Source organism: Salvia splendens, unplaced genomic scaffold (assembly GCF_004379255.2).
Source record: "Salvia splendens isolate huo1 unplaced genomic scaffold, SspV2 ctg537, whole genome shotgun sequence".
NCBI lineage: Eukaryota > Viridiplantae > Streptophyta > Magnoliopsida > Lamiales > Lamiaceae > Salvia > Salvia splendens.
The window spans coordinates 1-20,569 of record NW_024599194.1 but is presented as its reverse complement, the minus strand read 5'-3'; the positions used below and the strand labels follow the sequence as shown (position 1 = coordinate 20,569).

Here is a 20,569-nt window from a genome sequence, read left to right as displayed (position 1 = left end):
ATATGAAAATTTAGAGACATTTAATTCCATTTCAGTGTAATTAGGACAAACTTTAGGGTGCATTTGTAATTAATTGTCTCTAAATATTATTTTTGATGATAATTTTGTCATCGTTGAACATGATGTAGAATCCGATTATGAGTTAATAAATAAAATGCGAGAATGAATTATGAGTTTATCTCACTCATAATCTCATGCGTGAATAATACAAAGAATACGGAATAAATGAGAAGCGTAAGGCAAACTAATCAAGCAATAAACCAATACTATTCGTTTACAATTCACACCATCATACAACTACACACATCATATATGATCTCACTTTTTTACATTTCAAAACTTAGGATCACAAATTCTTCAACAACTCTATAAACATTCAGGCAAAGACAACCACACCAGTAGATACCAAGCGAATACGATGATCAACACGTACCATTAAGATCCGTGGATGTAGTCTCGCCCGAGGAGCAATACCAACAGAGAGATTTAACATGAAGGGGAGAGATATGCTTCTTGTACGCGATGATCTGTCGCCTAGGCTTGGATCTTCGCGAGTTTGCGTTGCAAGCTCATATATTCCGAAATGCTTTGTCCCATGAGATCCCATTCTATGCCGCCTGAGCCTGAGGCGCCGGTTCGCTGTCCCTTGCGAAGGGAGGACAGACAGGGCATCTTGAGCCGTGTTGAACGAAGATTCATCGAGCTTGATTATGTCGTCTTTCATTATGTCGGCGTAGCAATCGTCTACCTACAAGAGATCATGAAATTTGCAAACTTCATGGAGGGAGGGAAGGATGATACGTTGATACAAACCACTCTGAGGCTACTTACAGGGTGAGAGGATTCGTTCGTTACTTTCTCTTCCGACTCAGAGCCCGTGTCGAGCTGCTCCACTGAGTGAGAGTTGAGGCTGCTGCTACAATCCTTGGAACAACAACTACCTGCAGTCTTGGCCCCATCAACGAGGGCGGATTGATCGACACCAGATAAAAATGGTGCACTATTATGAACCGCTGTGGAGCCCCCTTCATCGCTCCCTTGATTTTCGTTTAAATGGAACTCCTTATTCCTCCGGAGGCGACACACTACCATAGCATCCTATGTTCAACATAAACTCATATGATTTACAACTCTCTCGGTTTCAGACAAACGAGAGGGAGAACGAAGCTACTCACCTCAGATTTCTCACTTGTGGTGTACTCGTGCATTATCCACTCTGTCCTCTGCCCTTTTGGTGCCCGGCCCGTGTGGAACACGAGAGTCCTCTTCGTGCCAATCTGAGTCGAACCAGACTTGACGCTGCGCTCCTTCCCAGTCGCCTTCCAGTAACCGGACACAGTTGCCCTTTTACTCTGAGAGCCATTCGGATACTTCCTTCCACGAGGCGAGAAGAAGAACCATTCGTTGTCTGACTGTATCACCGATTGAGCTGGTTTCATTTCAATCAGACAACACCAATCAAATCCGCAATCCCCACTACAAATGCTACTCATATAAACACACATTCCTAATTCATACTCCACATATACTTTCACATTACATAAAATGTAGATGTCATATATACTTCACATAGTCCACCAAAATCCCCTCAAACAAATACTACTACTACTCATGTTCATATCATCATTTTTGTGTCATTTCATCAATCTATATAGCATAAACACATTCTAAATACCAAATATATAACCATGTACATACACAAATCTAATTTGATCAACCATGTACATTCAACTCGAATACGAGACAACTCACACGTGTATATAAGGTGAAGGAACGGAAACCTGGTAAATCCCAAGGTTCATGTCTACATATATCGACTTCGGGAATGACGTCGACTCCGTCGGGGGAGCCGTGCAACTTCTTCTTGAGATAATACTGAAGCAACTCCTCGTCGGTAGGCGAGAACCGGAAACCGGGAAACATCGACGAAGCCTCCGCTATCGAGATTTCCATCGGAATGTTGCTTACGGATCTCTCCTCCTTGATTTCACACTCGTTTTCTATCATATTTATTATTATTATTATTATTTCCGAATCAAATCAAGTAGTAGAATTTTGGATTGGGAGGGGAGGGGATTGGAATATGTCTGAATTGATTGGGTGAAGAAACGAACACGATGCTGAAGTGATGCACACAAACAAGTTTCTTCCATTTCTTCTGCTCTGTGTTTGTTACAGAGCCAATACAGAGTGAGCGTGAAGATCACGTGATGAGACCACGTGGGCGCTTCGCATGCGATTTCCATCGCCACGTCGGATGACACGTGTCAGGGGTTTTGTCTCGCTGCTGCGCCGAAATTCTTGAATTCCTCACGTTCTACTTGAATATTGTGAATTGGGAAATTTAGTTTTTCAAATTGGCAGTTTCAGATTATGACGAATAAACTTATGATCTCTTATGGTCCAAGAAAATCATGGCAAAGGGTTTATATATCTAAATTTTGAATTTGAGATATTGAAAACATGGCTTTTTATCTATTTCATCCAGCGGTGATTGTTTTTTAATGTTGTGCATTTATTCACACAAGATAAAATACCATAATATTTCCACGGTCAAAATAAAATTTTGAAATGAGTTGATTTGGATCTGTCCTTTGATTGGCACTACTCACTGGATGTCACGACGCAATTATATTTTCACGGTCAGATAATACTTTAAAAAAAGAATAGATGATATATAGAATAATTAATATTTTCACTTAAAAATAAAATCTAAAATTGTTTTATTAACCTAAAGTCCTTTATGCTTTGGGCTTTGTATTTGGGCCTTTTCATGTCGAATCGCAAAGTAAAGTGGCCAACACCGGCCTGACCCAAACCAAATATCATTAAATTTGTACCACCATAATTCAATCCTTTCTCTTTAACATTTATGTTTTAAATTAATTTATTTATGATCCACCCATTTCTAGAAAAATCTCGACTCAGAAAAAAAGAAGAAATTAATAATCAATAATCGAAATTTTCTTACAGAGTCATCTCCATTTCACTTTCACTCACATGAGCTCAGTGTCCACGTCATCATCGATTGCTCCGAACAGTGGAATCGTGAACAGTAATCCAACTGTAGAGGAACCCACAGCAGTAGCTGAGAAGCTCAGAGACATGGCTCTAGTTCCCAATCCCGCCGTCACCGAGCCCCCTTTGTTTGCCGAGGTGGACATGGGAGCCGACGCCTCCGCCCCCACCGTCCGCGCCACCGTCGTTCAGGCCGCCACCGTCTTCTACGACACCCCCGCCACCCTTGGTTTGCTCCCTTTTTTATGTTTTGCTGATTTTTCTTTTGATTGTTTGCATTCTTCTTCGAGTTTGGTGATTGGATTCGAATTCTTGCCAACGATTCCATTTTTTTGAGAAGAAATGAATTATACTGGATTTTACTCTATGGATTGTGTTTCTAGATTGTTCTGGAATTAATATTGAATGGCGATGAAGAAGTATATGAAAAGCCATGGTAGAAAAAGAAAATAGGATCGAGAAACTGATATTGAACTGCAGTGCCTTTTGCATTTTTATTTCCCAATGCGTTCTGAGTACATGAGCATCACATTTATATACAAAGAATGAGAACAATCCGGAACACTAACAAACTCAGATATTTAAGCACACAAATCTCAACAGTAGACACTTAAGCTGATAAATCTCAACAGCAAATATTATCTTCTTTCAGCTGAGGTGAATCGCTCCTTTGGTCCATATCAGATTTAATACATGCCATGTTGCACGTTTGGCATTGCAACTCATTTACGCCATCATCAGATTGATCGATCCTTCTAACACGCCCTCTCAATTCAAGCGACGACTGAGAGCACACACCTAGCTTATTCCTCAGTCTTGAGAAGAATTGAAGACTCAATGGCTTTGTAAGAATATCAGCTACCTGATCAGCTGAAGGAACATGTCGAAGATCTAATTTCTTTGCCAAAACTTTATCTCTAATGAAATGTACATCAAGTTCGATGTGTTTCGTTCTCGCGTGAAGAACGGGATTGGAGGCAATTGCAATCGCACTTAAATTATCCACCCATGCGACAGGAACCCTTGGTTCCTTGACTCCTAGCTCACTCAAAAGAGATTGTATCCAAGTAATTTCTGCAGCTACATGCGCCAAGCTCCTATACTCCGCTTCGGTGCTCGATCTAGACACAACTGATTGTTTCTTTGCACACCAAGAAATCAAGTTCGATCCAAAGTACGTGCAGTATCCCGTCGTTGAACGCCGATCGTCCAAGTCTGAGGCCCAATCAGAGTCGCTAAAGGCAATTATAGAGCCATCGGAGGGACGAAGATGAAGGCCATAATCTGCAGTACCTGCAAGGTATCGCAATATTCTCTTCACTGCTTTCCAGTGAGAGTCGAGAGGATTGGCCATATATTGGCAAACCTTATTTACTGCAAACGATATATCCGGCCTCGTGATGGTTGCATATTGTAAACCTCCCACCATGCTCCTGTATAGAGTACCATCTATTGTTGGGCTGCCTACCACCTTGCTCAACTCACAACTAGAGACCATGGGTGTAGGACATCCTCTAGCATCTTCCATCTTAGCTTTCTTCAAAAGATCCTTGATGTAATTGGCTTGGCATAAGTGAAGACCTTGCTTGGTGCGAGTGACTTCGATGCCAAGAAATTGTCTCACCTCCCCGAGGTCTTTTAAAGAGAAGTGAGAACCCAACTGATTGATCACACGATGAATACCAGAACGAGAGTTTCCTGTGACGAGCATGTCGTCCACATATATAAGCAGATATATCACCTCATTTCCTGTGATCCTAAAGAAGAGAGATGGATCAGCTTTAGATTGCTTAGCAAAAGGTGATTGAAGCTGAATGGCTTTGGAAGGAAGACGGTTCGAGATATAGGTGGATGAGATGAATGCGTCATCCCAGAATTTTGTTGGCAAGCCACCTTGAGCCAACAAAGCAAGACCCATTTCAACTATATTTCTATGCTTTCTTTCTGCCAAGCCATTTTGCTGAGGCGTATAAGGACATGAGATTCTGTGTAGAATTCCAGTGTCTTGCAAAAACCAGATATCCCTTGGTATTCACCTCCCCAGTCAGATTGCAACATTTTAATTTTGCAAGAAAGCTGATTTTCCACCATAGATTTGAATGCTTTAAACACATTAAGAACATCACTTTTGTGCTTCAATAGATAAATCCAAGTGTATCTGCTGTACTGGTCAACAAATGATACATAATAGGAGTATCCATTCCTTGATACTACAGGAGATGGCCCCCAAAGATCACTATGAACTAGCTGTAGAGGAGCAGTATATTGAGTAGAAGAGAGAGTATAAGGCAATCTGTGAGCTTTTGAAACAGAACATGGATGACATAGAGAAGCAGATTTCATTGATTCAAATGGTATTTTACAATCAACAAGAACCTTTTTAACTATGTCAAAAGAAGCATGACCTAATCTTTTGTGCCACAAGGCAATGCTAGGAACAACGGTGCTAGAAAGAGAAACAACATCAGATGGTAGCGAGGCAGAACACACAGTTGAAGAAGTGATCTTTTTATTGGAAGCAGAAATGGTGGAAGAACTTGAGCTCTTAGTCGAGGAGTTGTGTAGTAGGAAACGGTAGAGGCCTTGATCAAGGGAACCCTTGAGGATTATTTCCTTGGTGACTTGATCCTTGACAAAACAAAAGTTAGGATGAAATTCAAAGAAAACAGCATTGTCTTTAGCAAACTGAGATACACTAAGAAGATTTTTAGTGACAGATGGAACATGAAGAAGATTCCTAAGAAAGAGAGGTCTAGACTGAGATGATGGAGACGATTTAACTTCAGAATCACCAATATGAGAAATTTTAACACCTAAGCCATTACCAAGGTGAAGCAATTTACCTCCAGTATACTCAGTGTTAATGTTGAGATTGTTGAGGTCATTGGAGATATGATTAGTAGCTCCTGAATCCGGGTACCAAGAAGTGGAGTGAGGTGTCTCAAAGCTATATTCTGGTTGAGGTCTGGAGAATGGAGGAGCTTGAGGTATTCTTGCCTGAGCAACATTTGCAGAAGGATTGGAGCTAGATCCTGAGTTGTAGGATTGAGAATATTGCTGCTGCCTGCCATTGTTGGAATTCTGAGGAGTATTTTGCTCATAGCGATACCAGCATTTGTCAGCAGCGTGCCCCGGCTTTTGACAAAGTTGACACACCAATTTGTTCCCATAACCTCTGCCACCTCTTCCTCTAAACGATCTTCCACCTCGGCCCTCAAATTTGCTGCCTTTCCCATACTGAGAATTTCCATCCTTCCTTGGATATGGAGTATGAGACAGATTGAGAGAAGGTTGGGATCCTTCAAGGGTTATAGCAGAATTCTTTTGAGATTCAATACGTGATTCAAAACTCAACAAGAGTGAACTCAACTCTTGAACAGACCAAGGCTCCGTTCTTGATGTGACAGAAACCATTATAGAATCATATTCGGTTCCTAATCCGCCCAGGATGTATAGAATTTGGTCATCCTCTGTAACTTTGCATCCTGCTGCGCCAAGCAAATCACAACAGGACTTTACTTTGCTGAGAAAATCGGTCATTGGCAAGGAGTCTTTCTTGATTGTCTGCAATTGGAGTTTGTGCTGCATGATTTTTGCTTTGGACTGGCTAGCAAAATTGGTCTCCAAGGCTTTCCAAATATCCTTCGTGGTTCCTAGTCCAACAACTAGAATCATTGCACTTTCAGAGAGTGACGATTGAATCCACGAGGACAGAAGTTGATCTTGACGATTCCATGTTACAAAATCCGGGTTTATGACCCTTTGTGTTGATCCTGGAGTGGTCAACAATCGTGATGGAGCTTGTTCATCTCCAGTGAGAAAGGATTCAAGACCGTATCCTCTCACTGCCGCCAAGATTTGTTGTCTCCATATAAGAAAATTTCCTTCACCTAGCTTCACGGACACCGGGTGATTTTGCGGAAGCACCGTCACCGAGGACGAAGAATGGGAAATAGTGGTGTTTGTGTGGTGAGTTTCAGTATCTGAGCTATCTGAATCTGCCATGTTTATTTAAGGCAAAATAAGGAATAGAAGAATAAAAGAGGTAGGAGAGACAGGCCCTTAAAAGCCTGCTCTGATACCATGAAGAAGTATATGAAAAGCCATGGTAGAAAAAGAAAATAGGATCGAGAAACTGATATTGAACTGCAGTGCCTTTTGCATTTTTATTTCCCAATGCGTTCTGAGTACATGAGCATCACATTTATATACAAAGAATGAGAACAATCCGGAACACTAACAAACTCAGATATTTAAGCACACAAATCTCAACAGTAGACACTTAAGCTGATAAATCTCAACAGCAAATATTATCTTCTTTCAGCTGAGGTGAATCGCTCCTTTGGTCCATATCAGATTTAATACATGCCATGTTGCACGTTTGGCATTGCAACTCATTTACGCCATCATCAGATTGATCGATCCTTCTAACAGGCGAAAGTGGGAGCTACTTTCTTGGTTAGAGCATCCGCAGCAGCATGGCCGTCCTTCCATGCCGCTGGCACGGCACACCCCTGTCCGCCGCTGTGCTATTGCCGCTGACACGGCTTTGCTTGATACATAGAGCACGTCCATGCCGCTGAGCAGGGCGACGACACATTTCTATTGGCCATTGGCATTTTCTTTTTCTTTTTTTAAAAATTGAAAATAATACCAAAAATTAAAAATATATATATTTTCAGATTCTAAAAAATATACAGATTTTATTACCATTTTTTTGAAATTTTTTAAATAAATTTAATCCCAAAATCATCTATAAATACACACATTCATCATTCATTTGGGCGAAATTCGGCCACGAGTAGTAGTTTTTTTTTAATTTTATGAATTTAATTATATAATTTTTAATTTTTAGGATTTTAATTATATAGTACTTTTTAATTTTTAGGATTTTAATTATGTAATTTTTATTTTTTTTTGTAATTTGTAATAGTATTCCGGATATTTTTAATGCATTTTAATTTTGTGGAAATGTTTTTATTTAAATTGAATAATAGAATGGTGGGACCCTTGAGCTTGTCCTTGCGGAAGAGCACGGATGTGAGTGTTGTGCTCTTGCCTAAGGACAGAGAGTAAAAGATGGTCCGGGCCCACATCCGTGCTCGTTGGCAAGAGCACGGATGGGGATGCTCTTATGATTGATGAATGTTGAATTAAGGGAACATGTGATTCAAATTTTCAAGGGTTTCTTGTAATTTTTCATCTTTATAATGAAAAGGTGAAAGATATTTGATTTGCAAACATTTGCATTATGCTACTTTGGGTGTAGATGAAATCTTGATGGAGGAAAGGTTATTACAAGAATAAGAATTTGAAGCAGTTGCTATGTTTTTATGCACTAATTTTGGTTGTTCTACTATGGTTTTGGTGTTTACTAAGATAGATGTCACTTTTTGAGGCCGTTGGGTGCTTCTTTCTTTATCTAATTCTGTCAAATGAATTAAGAATTGCTGCTAAAAGTATACGATTCTGGATAAATTTGTTCGAAAACCGCATTGTGAGTGACCATTGTTGTTCCTCCAGATAAGGCTGAAAGGCTGCTGGCCGAGGCAGCCTCGTATGGTTCTCAGTTAGTTGTGTTTCCTGAAGCATTCATCGGTGGCTATCCACGCGGTTCAACTTTTGGTGTTTCTATTGGAAACCGTACAGCCAAGGGCAAGGAGGAGTTTTGCAAGTATCATGCTGCTGCTATTGATGTTCCTGGTGAGTAAGACATAAGGGAGAATGTTTTGAGCTTTCGTATGTTATCCCTTATAATATGCTCGTTTTGTTTTAGGTCCTGAACTCGAGCGTTTGGCTGCAATGGCTGCGAAATATAAGGTTCATTTGGTGATGGGGGTTATCGAGAGAGATGGATACACCTTATACTGCACAGTTCTGTTTTTCGACCCTCAAGGTCATTTCCTCGGAAAGCATAGGAAGGTCATGCCTACTGCCCTCGAGCGCATAATCTGGGGTTTCGGGGATGGCTCGACTATCCCTGTCTTCGACACACCTGTTGGGAAAATCGGGGCTGCGATTTGTTGGGAAAACAGAATGCCACTTTTAAGGACAGCAATGTATGCTAAAGGTTGTTTTTTCACTCTTAACTTCTTATGATGTACTATTCCATTTTATTCGGCCATGGCCAATCCTACGTGTTGTTTGTTTCTAATACTATTGCTCTGTGTTTGCAGGTGTTGAAATATATTGTGCACCCACGGCTGATTCAAGAGACGTCTGGCAAGCTTCGATGACCCACATTGCCCTCGAAGGAGGGTGCTTCGTGCTCTCTGCCAACCAGTTCTGCAGAAGAAAAGACTATCCACCTCCACCAGATTATGTTTTCTCCGGTACAGAGGAAGACCTCATTCCGGAATCTGTTGTCTGTGCTGGCGGCAGTGTCATAATCTCTCCATCGGGCGCTGTGCTGGCTGGGCCAAACTATGAAGGGGAAGCACTCATATCCGCAGATTTAGGTACGTTGCTTCCCTTTCTTCGTTGTTAGTCATGAAGGGTCGTATCAATGGCATTCCATGTTGTCTCATGTAACGTTTGCATTTTACTAGGTCTCGCATTCCATTGACTCAATTCACTCACATTTTATTAGTATAAAAATCAGTATATATAAAAGTGAGCCTCACATTTCACAGGACAAATGTTTGATATGAATGTTTTATCTCAACTCTCATATCCGTTGGATGTTCCTCAACATACATATAATTTGGCCACTGCTCGTCCCCTTCGTTTCCATGTTCATATTGTTTCTCCGGTTATTGAGGTTCGATATGGTTGTAATGCTGATTTGGATTGTTGCTAGCTTTGTCATTACTTTGTTATATTCTGATGGCTGTCTTATTCCATAATTCACAGATCTTGGTGAGGTGGCCCGGGCAAAGTTCGACTTTGATGTGGTCGGGCACTACGCCCGCCCTGAAATCCTCAGCCTGGTCGTGAAGGACCACCCCATGGCCCCAGTCTCCTTTGCCTCAGCATCTGAAAACCCCCACAAGCGACCCCACCTTCCTTAATACTCGTCCCCATCGTTGAGGCGTCCGCAGGTTCATTCACCAACGCCTTCTAGGTCGAGTCAATGGTCACTCTCCCAAAAATAATTCTCTCCATTATTGCATATTTCCATAGATTTGGCCAACATTCTTGTCTCTATTCTTATAATGCAGACTTTCTCTCTCATTGATTGGGGTTCAAAGAACCTAGTTGCCATGCCAGATTGTAATGTTGGTTTATGTTTGGAGATATCTAAATATGTAGGAATGAGTTTAAGAGCAATGAATGATGGAGAATTTGTGAATAATGAATTTTGTTGTTTTAGGGCTCCAAACATAACAAATCTATGAAAGGAGGAGTTGATAATTAAGAGGCTGTCTTATCATATTGTCAATTATGTCAAAAGAGGAATTAGGAAAGTGGAAGGAATCAAGTAGTAAGTACAAATGAGGAATTATTTGAAGATAAAAAGGTGTTTGTGACATAGGAAAAGTTACCAATGTTTGGAAAAAATAATGAAGATAGATTTTTGCCTTTTTGACCACTTATTGCAGAAGATGCTAAGTACATAGCAAATAGAATTGTACATACAATAAAAAGTACTAATACTCACCTTATGAAAATATCTATGGAAAAAAAGTAGTAGCATAATTAAATTACTAAAATGTAAACAATTTAAGGAAAAGAAGAACTCTATAGTTTTAAATATTTTATAAGGTTGTAAATATTTTATAGGCTTGCACTGTACTTGTTCTGTCCATAAAAAAAACTTTAGTTATGTGGAGTAATGATTTGAAAAGTAAAGAGGACCACTTTGAGTTAGTATTTTTTAATTACGTTTCAATCATATGATAGGTGTATTTCTCTACGTTTAATACCATCTAACAATCAATAATATATGAAACTAGACACTTAATTTGCCATTTTTATAATATGGTGTCATACATTATTTAAATTACAAATACTCCAAATATGTAGTCTTCAAGAAATCCAATCAAGTGGACTAAATAAAATATAATTAAATGGGACATTTGAAAATGCTGCTTAAATGATTCCTCCACATGAGACAATCATTCATTGAATCAACAAGCATAATTAATACTTATAAAATTAATACATAAATAATCAATGGTTTCTCTGGCAATGATATGATTGCATGTGCTCTAAATAATTCAACACATCTTATTATAATTCCAAACACAATTGTTTCAGACAACATTTGTGTGGTGTCACCCCCCCTTGCCTCAAACCATGTGTTTTGTAAGAAACAAGATTTTGATGGGATTGATAATATTGTGGTAATAATAAGGTGACAATATCTCATTTTTCAGTGTCTTCAACTCTTGAAGCCAGATTCCATGCATCACTCTTCAATTTTAAGACAAGATTTGGCAAAAACCAAACACAAAAGAAGTTGCTTGTCTACTTTGATTTAATTGAAGGTTAAGTTACAAGGGACCAGCAAAAATTAGTGTATTGTGTCACATTATCACATCAGTATTTGGTTAAAATTCAAGATTACCTAATTAAAATCTAATCTTGGTAAAAGAAATTTCAAGAAATATAATCATTTTCATTCCCTGCAGAGGAAAAAGTAGCATAATTTATACAGTTACTCACTTTATGTATGGAAACAAAAATTTTCTGTTTACACTCTTGGATTCATGACATATGCTAGAGGGGAGGGTTTTGCAAGGCGTGACGCCACGCCTCGCGTGTAGCTGCTAGCCGTGACATGGCACGACGCCATTGGGAGGATCATCCTCTTGAGAGGATGCAATTCTTGAAGTGGAAACTATGTGGTCTCTTAGGTCTTTGATCATGTTGTATCTCTCGAGCTCGTCTTCCACGTCGTTCTTCTTCCATGGCTGTGATGAGAACTCGAATAGCCCTCTTCTGTCGAACACATCTAGTGTTTCTTGTTTGTTCCCATCGGTTGAAATGGCAACTGCTGGTGGTGGTGGTTTCTTGATGGACTTTCTCCCTTTGCTCTTGTCGATTGAGTTCCTCTTTGACTCAGCTTTGGCCGTGTCGCTCCATTGAAAGCTCTTGCTGATGTCGTCCATGTTTAGTTCGATGGAGTGGAGGTCGCTGTCAGCTGAATCGCCGTCCTCCTCATCGTCGTCGTCATCATCATCATCGTCTTCTTCTTCTCCGTGTAGATCAGCTCTGTTTACTAGTGAGACATCCAAATCGCCGTCTCTTGCTTTATCATGGTACTCGTATGGGCTAGGCAGCGTCTCCCTCAAGTATCTCTCGAGCTCCTTGATCTTGTCATAGCTCGGGGAGCAATCGCCTTGTTGCTGCTCTTCGCCATTCTTGGACTTCAAGTAGGCCTCGAGCTCGTTCCTCAGTGTGTCAACGAGTGCGTTCTTCTCCTCGAACTGATACTTGGCCTCTGCGAGCTTCATCTGCACTCGCTCCTCACGCAGCACATCAGCCAACTGCATCATCTCCCTCTCCTTCTCCACCTCTTCGCAGACCTTAGCCGAGCGCTTCTTGAGCTCCTCCACCTCAGCCCGGTCCTCCCCTATTCCCCGAGCCAGCTCATCACACACTTGCTCAAATATCTCCCGTGCCCTCTTCTCGCTCTCGAGCTCCTTGCTCATCTTATCCAGGGATTCCCTTGTCTCTGCCAATTCTGTACCGAGCTTCTTGTTAAGCCTCTCTGTCCGCCTCCTCATTTTCCTCTCCGATTCGAGCTCTCCGTTTACCGAGGCCATGGCCCTCCGAATCTTATCCTGCTCTTTCAATTTCCAAACCAACTTCTCTTCTTCTAACTGCTTTAACAAAACAGCAATCTCACCCCCCTTCCGTTGCTCTTGGATCAATTTACTCACGTGGATACAAGCCCGGTCGAGCTCAAACTTTAGGGCCGAGAAAAGGGATAGACGCGCAGAGTTCTGTTCGTCGAGATGGCTGACCCGGCTCATCACTTTGAGCAACTCTTTCGAAGTTATAAGGCCGTTGTACACATCCTTGAGAAGATTCTTGGTTCCAACGACTTGCCTACACGGGCTCCGGGCATGGTTCTGTGCCTGATCAACCTGCACCGTCTACGTTAATCACATTCTCTAGAACATACCAGCCAGAAGAAACAGCCAACTGAAATGAATACACAAATGCTAGACAAATGAAAGTGTTTGCTAACCATATGTTGATATCTACAAGGAGACAAACAATTGACATGATAGGTAGAGTGGTGCCCCATAACTAAAACAAACCATGTTCTCTGCTCCACAGTAACACCATACGTTTTTTGTCCATTTCTAGTTGCTCCTAGTAACGAAACAAAATGATCGAAGCATCTAATCGTGGAAATCGACTTAATTCAAGATCTCCATATCATCCTCCACCATCACACCCACCAAAGGGAATCAGTCCTAATCGACTAACACAAATGCTAATGTAAATCGTTTAACCAATCTTCATTTAGAAAAATTTCACTAAAACACATTCCATCTTAGTTGTTTCCTAAAATAATCGAATCATCTAATCGTGGAACTCGACTTAATTCAAGAAAACATGTTGGTTCTCCGATCATCCTCCACCATCATTCACACCCACCAAAGGGATTGAAGATCCTAATCAACTAACACAAAGGCAATGCAAATGATGTAACCAATCTTCATCTAGCAAAAGACTAATTCAACGTTTAAACTCGAAAATCCTACCTCAACGAGACAATTATGAGGAGATTTGGAGCCTCCCAAACCACTTTCAACCTGCAGAAGCTTCTGAGAACTTGCTGAAGCTCTCCTCCTATGGCTGCTCTTCTGTAGTGGATAAGATTCCATTCTCTGCAATTCAACAAAACAAAACACCATCAAACACAAATTTATGCAAACAAATCACTTCTCCCACCAAAAATCCCTAATCCAACCTAACACAACACAACAAGTAAACACCCAATCCCCACCTCAGAGACATGACTACCAAACAGATCAGACAAGGCAAGAGCCGTTGATCCCGGCTTCTTCGCCTCCTCCAACATCCTCTCCCTCCTAACAACTCCCCCAACCCCATTCATACTCTCCCTCCTCACTCTTGGTGAAGGCAGGCCATCAATCTCCCACAGAGTGGCAGCCAGTTTCCGGGCTGAGATCGACATCTCCCTCGCCTCCTCGCCACCTCACCGCCAAATACTTGAGTGCTGCCTTGTCACCACTCTCCATTGATGGTGATTTCGAGCTCATCATCTTCCACCTTGGCACAGGGGTGCTCGATCCCACTCGTCCCCACAAAAAAAAGCACGCTTCAACCGATTATTCTGCACCAACGATGACGAGGAAGACGATGAACAACCCCTCTTCCTCACTTTGCATTTCCTCCCACCAATCCTCACATCCACATTTCAAATTCTGCCTTGGCATCCTCCAACCACACCTATAACTAACGTGATTCTACACCATAGCAACCGAAAAATCCAATCTTGGAGCAAGATATATGCATAGAAAAGCCAAGAATCACTACAATAAAAAAACACCAACAGATCTAGAGACAGAAATAGGGTGGCTTAGAAGCGGTGAGGCCCCTTTTGAAATGAAAATTGTAACTGCCGAAAATGCTTTAAATGGGTCAAAAAAGAAGGGGTTTAAATAGTGGGGGAGATTCGAACGTACCGGGAATTAATGCAGTGAGATGTGGAAATGGGGTTTGGCATGCAAATTGGATGGCCCTTTCTGAAAAGTTGGGCTCTGATTTTTCAAAAATCAGGAGAGGGAAAGGAAAAGGGAGGAAGATACATGTGACAGTGTAGTTGCAAATGAGGCAACTGTCAAAGCTTCCTCTTCAAGTGCAATTGAGAAAAGTTGTGTGTGTGATTGTGTATGTGTGTGTGTTGTGTGTGTGGTGAGAGAGAGAGAGAGAGAGAGAGAGCTTTCAATGAGTGAATCTGATAGCCTTTTTCATGGAAGACAGAGAGAGAAAGAGAGGGAGAGAGAAGGTAGTTATATAAAGAAAAGATGGTGATGTGGCAGACACGTGAGCATTTAGAAGGATCGATTTATTGTATTTCGAAATTTTTACGATAATTATTTTTGTATATTTAATTAGGTGTTATATAGAGGATAATTTATGACAATTTGCTCCCGAGAAATAAAGAATTTTGGTCAAATATAGTTTATCTTACTCCCTCTGTCTTCAAAAAATGCACTTCGGGCTCATGAGTTTTAATGTAAAATTGGTAAAGTAAGAGATAAGTAGAGAGAAAATAATTAAATTATTGTTAGTGAAGAGTGAGTCAAATTTCATTAATCATTAGAGAGAAAAAAAATTTCAAAATTAAAAAGTGCATATTCTTGTTGGACAGACTAAAAAAGGAAAAAATGCATATTCTAGTACCACGAAGAGAGTATAATTTTAAAGTTTAAATAGAACAAAATATAAATTGGGATTTATTCACAATAATTGTGATCGTTTATGTGTAATGGAGTATGTTGATACTATTTTTTAATCTAATAACCTCATTCTGTATATAAATAAAATCACATCATTTAACTCATTAGCGTATGCATATAATTTTTTGGCTTCCTATAACAAACGATTTTATATAGTACTCCTATTGTCAAAATTGACAATAAATTTAAATTTCATTATTTTACCAACTGTTTTTTTAACATACTACTCCTATTTTTCTATGAAAAAGAGGCTTTTATGACTTATTTGGCGTATGAATTAACTATCAAACTTATCGGTATAAAAATTATGGTCGAAATAGAATAATCATAGTATGTTAATAAAACCGTGAAATAAAAAAATGTTTTTTTTCTCGCATTGTATTGTATGGGAAATAAATATTTTGATATGGCGGTTTAAATTTATTTTCCTTTTTTGATAATAATTTCTTGCCTTTTTTGTAATGAGATGATTAGCGGGTGATAATTATAACTTTCTAACTTCGAAAACAAATAATTAGACAGTTGAACGAATATCAAGCATAGATTAGTGCCTAAATTATTTAAGTCCAACTTGGTGGACTATTTTTGAAAGTTAAACCCATTGTAATAAATAATACTTCCAAAAATCATTAACTTTTCCAAAATTAACTGTAGAAATAATTATACTTCTGTTTATATATTTTTAATAACTTGCTAGATACATGTAATATCGAATGATACTGGATAAAAATACTCTCAAAATCAGACTGGTGAATAAGAAAATTCAATGGATGAAATATGTAATTAAATACAGTTGATAAATAGTAGTAGTACATAAATATCGTTTCATTTTGTGAATAATTTAGTAAAATAGTAGTATTATATTTTTTCATATTGACATTTTCGAATTACTCATAGTCCTACTGTTGAACTCATTCATAGAATGTAGAAAATAAATACTATAGAAGCTTTTATTATTTTGTCCGGAAAAGGATATAATTGTTAACATGATACCAACTCTAAAATAAGAGTATATTATATGGTACAATGTACAATAAGATACACATAATCTAATAAAATGAAAAACAATATGAGAACCGCAATAATTCATATGTCCGATTAGGATAACAATCACTGTTCTTTTTTCACTATTATGGTAAATATGCAAAAGTTGTCACATGAATTTGTAAAATATGTCAAAAATGTCCTAACTTTTCAATGGTACAAATTACAATGTTGGTAGACATCACATTCATAGAATGGCCAATGGTCCACATTTGGCAGAGTGACATAAGAATTATTTGATTTTTTTCATATTACAATATTACTAAATCAAATGGTAACATAAATGATAATCACATTTACCCCTAGTTAGTAGTAGCTTATTTTATGTTGAGCTATTCTAAATAATATCTTAATATTTAGTTACTTTTTTACATTTGTTTCACCCCTGGTTAGTAGCTTTTTTAAGTTGAGCTATCTTATCTAGTAGTAGAACTATATTGTTACTTTTTCCAATTATTTCTGCAAAAGTAGAATTTTATTGAGGTGGGCATACCAATACTAGTCGCATGTTCCTAGTTTTGCAAAACAAATAAAAATGCACATATAATTATGTACGGCTGTGGATTTATGTAATGAATAGTTGCAAGTTTTGACCCTGTTCTTTGCATCTACATTTGATTCCACATGATTAATGTTCAATCAAAGAGATGGAATAGATGGATATTTGCAAATAAGCCCCCAAGTGACAATATGACAACATAGATGAGGATGGTTCACAATAGAGGAAATACAAATAATGAAATTCTATTCTCACTATGTTGGAATATCGCGCCATTACGAAGATCAGTTTCAAAGTTTGTGAGAAATATTAAAATAGCCTAAAAAATGTACGTCTTGAACAAAGAAATAATTCACTCATTGATTAACAATATTGCCCAATTATCCGATGCGGTAACCACCATTTTTTCGACAAATTGAAATATTGCCTTTATATTTTCGAGTTTCACCTATAATCCAACAAGTATAAACTTAAGATAAGTCAATAAATTAAAAGACTAAAACAAGTTTATAAGCAAATGGTCGCAAATATCACAAACTTTGGCCGAATTTTGGATTTTTCCACAAACTTAAAACTTGATCGTAAATATTATGAACTTTGTTATCGTTGTCGATTTCCCATCATCTTCAAAATCAAAACTAATGTGGCATTTATTGCCTTAAATTAATCATTTAAGCTAGTATTAAAGAATACCATGAGAAATAATTTTCTCAATATAAATTTACAGCGCAGAATTATTATGAACTATTTTCCGTGTATAAATCATCGAGAGTATATGGTATTGTACTATATCTGTATAGCTAGATTGCATGATCGAATATTGAATAATGCACGCAATTTTTCTGAGTATAAAGGCATGAACTAAACCACGTCTTCCATATTCATTTAGCTTTATTATTATTATTATTATTATTATTATTATTATTATTATTATTATTATTATTATTATTATTATTATTATTATTATTATTATTCCGATTGGACTTATGAACTGGGAGAATAATAGGGCCCAATATGAATCTAAATGTAACTGGGTTGGGCTATTATTTAAACTTCTTGTAACTCAAAATAATTTATTGGATTGTTAAATGGACCTGGGTAAAATAATCTCTCTAAAATTAAAATGAAAATTTAGCTAGATAATAAATCTATTTATTAATGATTTTTCGCTATGATTACCTCTTTCAATTTAATTAAGGAATTAATTAATCTCTGGATTAATATATAAGTAAACAATTAAATCTCTTAATTTAATTGAAGAACTAGTGTCAATTAATGTATAAAGCAAATTCCTCGATTTAGGTCCTCGCACGGAATCAATAATTAATTCCTTACAAGCGGTTATATCTTTCAATTTAATTAAAGTAAAGAGATCGACTCCCAGAATTGGGTTTTACCTTATTCAATAACTTACCTTATTGCTTATTTTTTTATAAAGAATTAATGGGCATGCTTTTACTTAGGGCAGGTAATTCGGTCACCGGTTAGTCGGTTAACCGATGATCGAACCGTTTGTCACATTCTCGGTTAAGCGATAACCGAAAAATTACACATTTAAATATTTATTTTTATTAAAATTAATTCCTTTCATTTATAATTTTTATAAAAAAAATCTAAAACTACTTAGCCCTAATTTTTTAGTTTCACGAGCCCTTTTTTTGAATCTGAGAATTTGCCCTAATTTATTAATTTTTTGCCCTAATTTTTTTAGTTTCACGAGCCGTTTTTTTAGTACATACATAATTCTTTCTACAAATTTAAATACCAAAAACCCAATGCGCTTAAAGTAGTCAAAATGAATGAACACGTTCAATAAAAAAATATTTTTTCCGCGCAAGTGGTGACTAGGATGATAATTTTTCGTATGCAATGTCCAAGGATCGATACCTATGAATCATATAATTTTTTAAAAAATCGGTTCCGGAACTGACCCTATACGGTTAGGAACCGAACCGATGCCAATTCAGTTCCGATTCCGGTGCTTCTATCTCGGTTACTTTTGGTCTCGTTAACCGTATTGTCGGTTCAGTTAGAACCGAACCCTATACGGTTAGGAACCGAACCGAGACCAATTCAGTTCCGATTCCGGTGTTTTTATCTCGTTACTTTTGGTCTCGTTAACCGTATTGTCGGTTCAGTTAGAACCGAACCGACTGAGTTCCCAGCCCTAATTTTACTAATACGGAGTAGGATTTTAAACAATATTATTATTATTATTTCTTTCCTGTATGCCGAAACTAAGCATCCACGTGGCATTTTCTGGTGTGTTGAAAAAAAATTAAACGGCTTAAAATCGACGTAGTTTATTTTCTAAAATAAATTGTACTCCAGTAATTTAAAAAACCGCCGCCTCCACTTTTTTCTGTCTATATAATCTCCGCCTCTTCTTTTCTCTTACCACAAGCATGCCGATTTCTCAAGACATGTATCCCTCAGAAGAAGAAGAGAAGAAGTGATCCGAAATCCCCACAGTCTCAAATCATGGTTGCGCTATCTCACCACGCGCCGCCGGAGAAGCGCGTGATCATCTACGAGCGAGCTCTCAAGGCCTTGCCGGGAAGCTACAAACTGTGGCACGCCTATCTCCGCCTCCGCCTCCGCCTCGACGCCGCTCACAGCCTTCCCATCACCCACGCGCACTACAAACATATGGATCATGCACCTTCACTCGCTCACTCCACGCGCCCCGCCTTCGATCGTGCACTCCACGCGCTTCCGGTCACCCAGCCCGGCCTGATATGGGAGCCCTACCTCGCCTTCGCGTCGCAGAAGTTGGTCCCGTTGAAGACTTCTGTTAGGGTTTATAGTAGGTTCTTGAAGTACGATCCGACCTACGTCGAAACCGTCATCGAGTTTTTGATCGGTTCGGAGATGTGGAAGGAGGCTGCGGAGAGGCTGGTGGAGGTTCTGAATGATGATCAATTCGTGTCGACGAAAGGGAAGACGAATCATAGAATGTGGATGGAGTTTTGTGATCTGTTGACTCATCATTAGTTGGAGATGGCTGGATTGGACGTGGATGCTATCGTTAGAGAAGGGATTCGGAAATTCACAGATGAAACTGGGAATCTGTGGATAAGTTTGTCAAATTACTACATAAAAAGAGGCCTTCTCGAGAAGGCAAGAGATGTGTATGAGAAGGGATGATGAAGGTGGCCACGGTGAGGGATTTCAGCGTTGTGTTTGATGCATATTCGGAATTCGAGGAGAGTTTGCTCTGTATCGGAATGGAAAATATTGATGACTTTGATGGAGATGGAGAAGAAGTTTTTGGCTGAAGGATGGCAATGATGTGGATATGGAGCTGTCAAGGTATGCAGATCTGATTCGCATGAGGTCGGAGTTAGTTAGTTAGTTAACAGTGTTCAGCTAAGGCAGAACTCACAACGTGAAGGCGTGGCGTAACAGAGTTAGGATTTTCGAAGGAATTCCAACGAAACAGATTATGACATACGCAGAAGCTGTGAGGACAGTTGATCCCACCAAGGCTGTGGGGTGGGTTGGATTTGCTAAACTGTATGAGAGTAATGGTGATGTCTCGAATGCTCGGGGTTGTTTTGATAAGGCCGTGCAGGCTGATCACAAGGCTGTCGATGATCTTGCTAGCGTTTGGTGTGAATGG

The 20,569-nt window shown here is 38.9% G+C and overlaps 2 protein-coding genes and 2 pseudogenes across 2 annotated transcripts; 2 read left to right on the top strand and 2 right to left on the bottom strand.

Moving 5' to 3' along the window:
- Nucleotides 1-376: 376 nt before the first annotated feature.
- On the bottom strand, nt 377-2,483 carry LOC121790520 (NAC domain-containing protein 40-like). The gene is made up of 4 exons (XM_042188716.1): nt 1,782-2,483; nt 1,176-1,429; nt 832-1,098; nt 377-748 (listed from the first exon to the last, which is right to left on the bottom strand). The coding sequence occupies exons 1-4, from the start codon at nt 2,005-2,007 to the stop codon at nt 377-379; spliced, it is 1,119 nt and encodes a 372-aa protein (XP_042044650.1). The 5' UTR covers nt 2,008-2,483.
- Nucleotides 2,484-2,932: 449 nt separating this feature from the next.
- Nucleotides 2,933-10,318, top strand: LOC121790517 (bifunctional nitrilase/nitrile hydratase NIT4A-like). Its single transcript, XM_042188715.1, has 5 exons — nt 2,933-3,247; nt 8,542-8,721; nt 8,795-9,088; nt 9,195-9,476; nt 9,871-10,318. Exons 1-5 carry the CDS (start codon nt 3,001-3,003, stop codon nt 10,026-10,028), a joined length of 1,161 nt encoding a protein of 386 aa, XP_042044649.1. The 5' UTR covers nt 2,933-3,000; the 3' UTR covers nt 10,029-10,318.
- Nucleotides 10,319-11,610: 1,292 nt separating this feature from the next.
- On the bottom strand, nt 11,611-14,534 carry LOC121790521 (annotated as a pseudogene).
- A 4,818-nt stretch (nt 14,535-19,352) lies between these two features.
- On the top strand, nt 19,353-20,566 carry LOC121790518 (annotated as a pseudogene).
- The last annotated feature ends 3 nt before the right edge of the window (nt 20,567-20,569 follow it).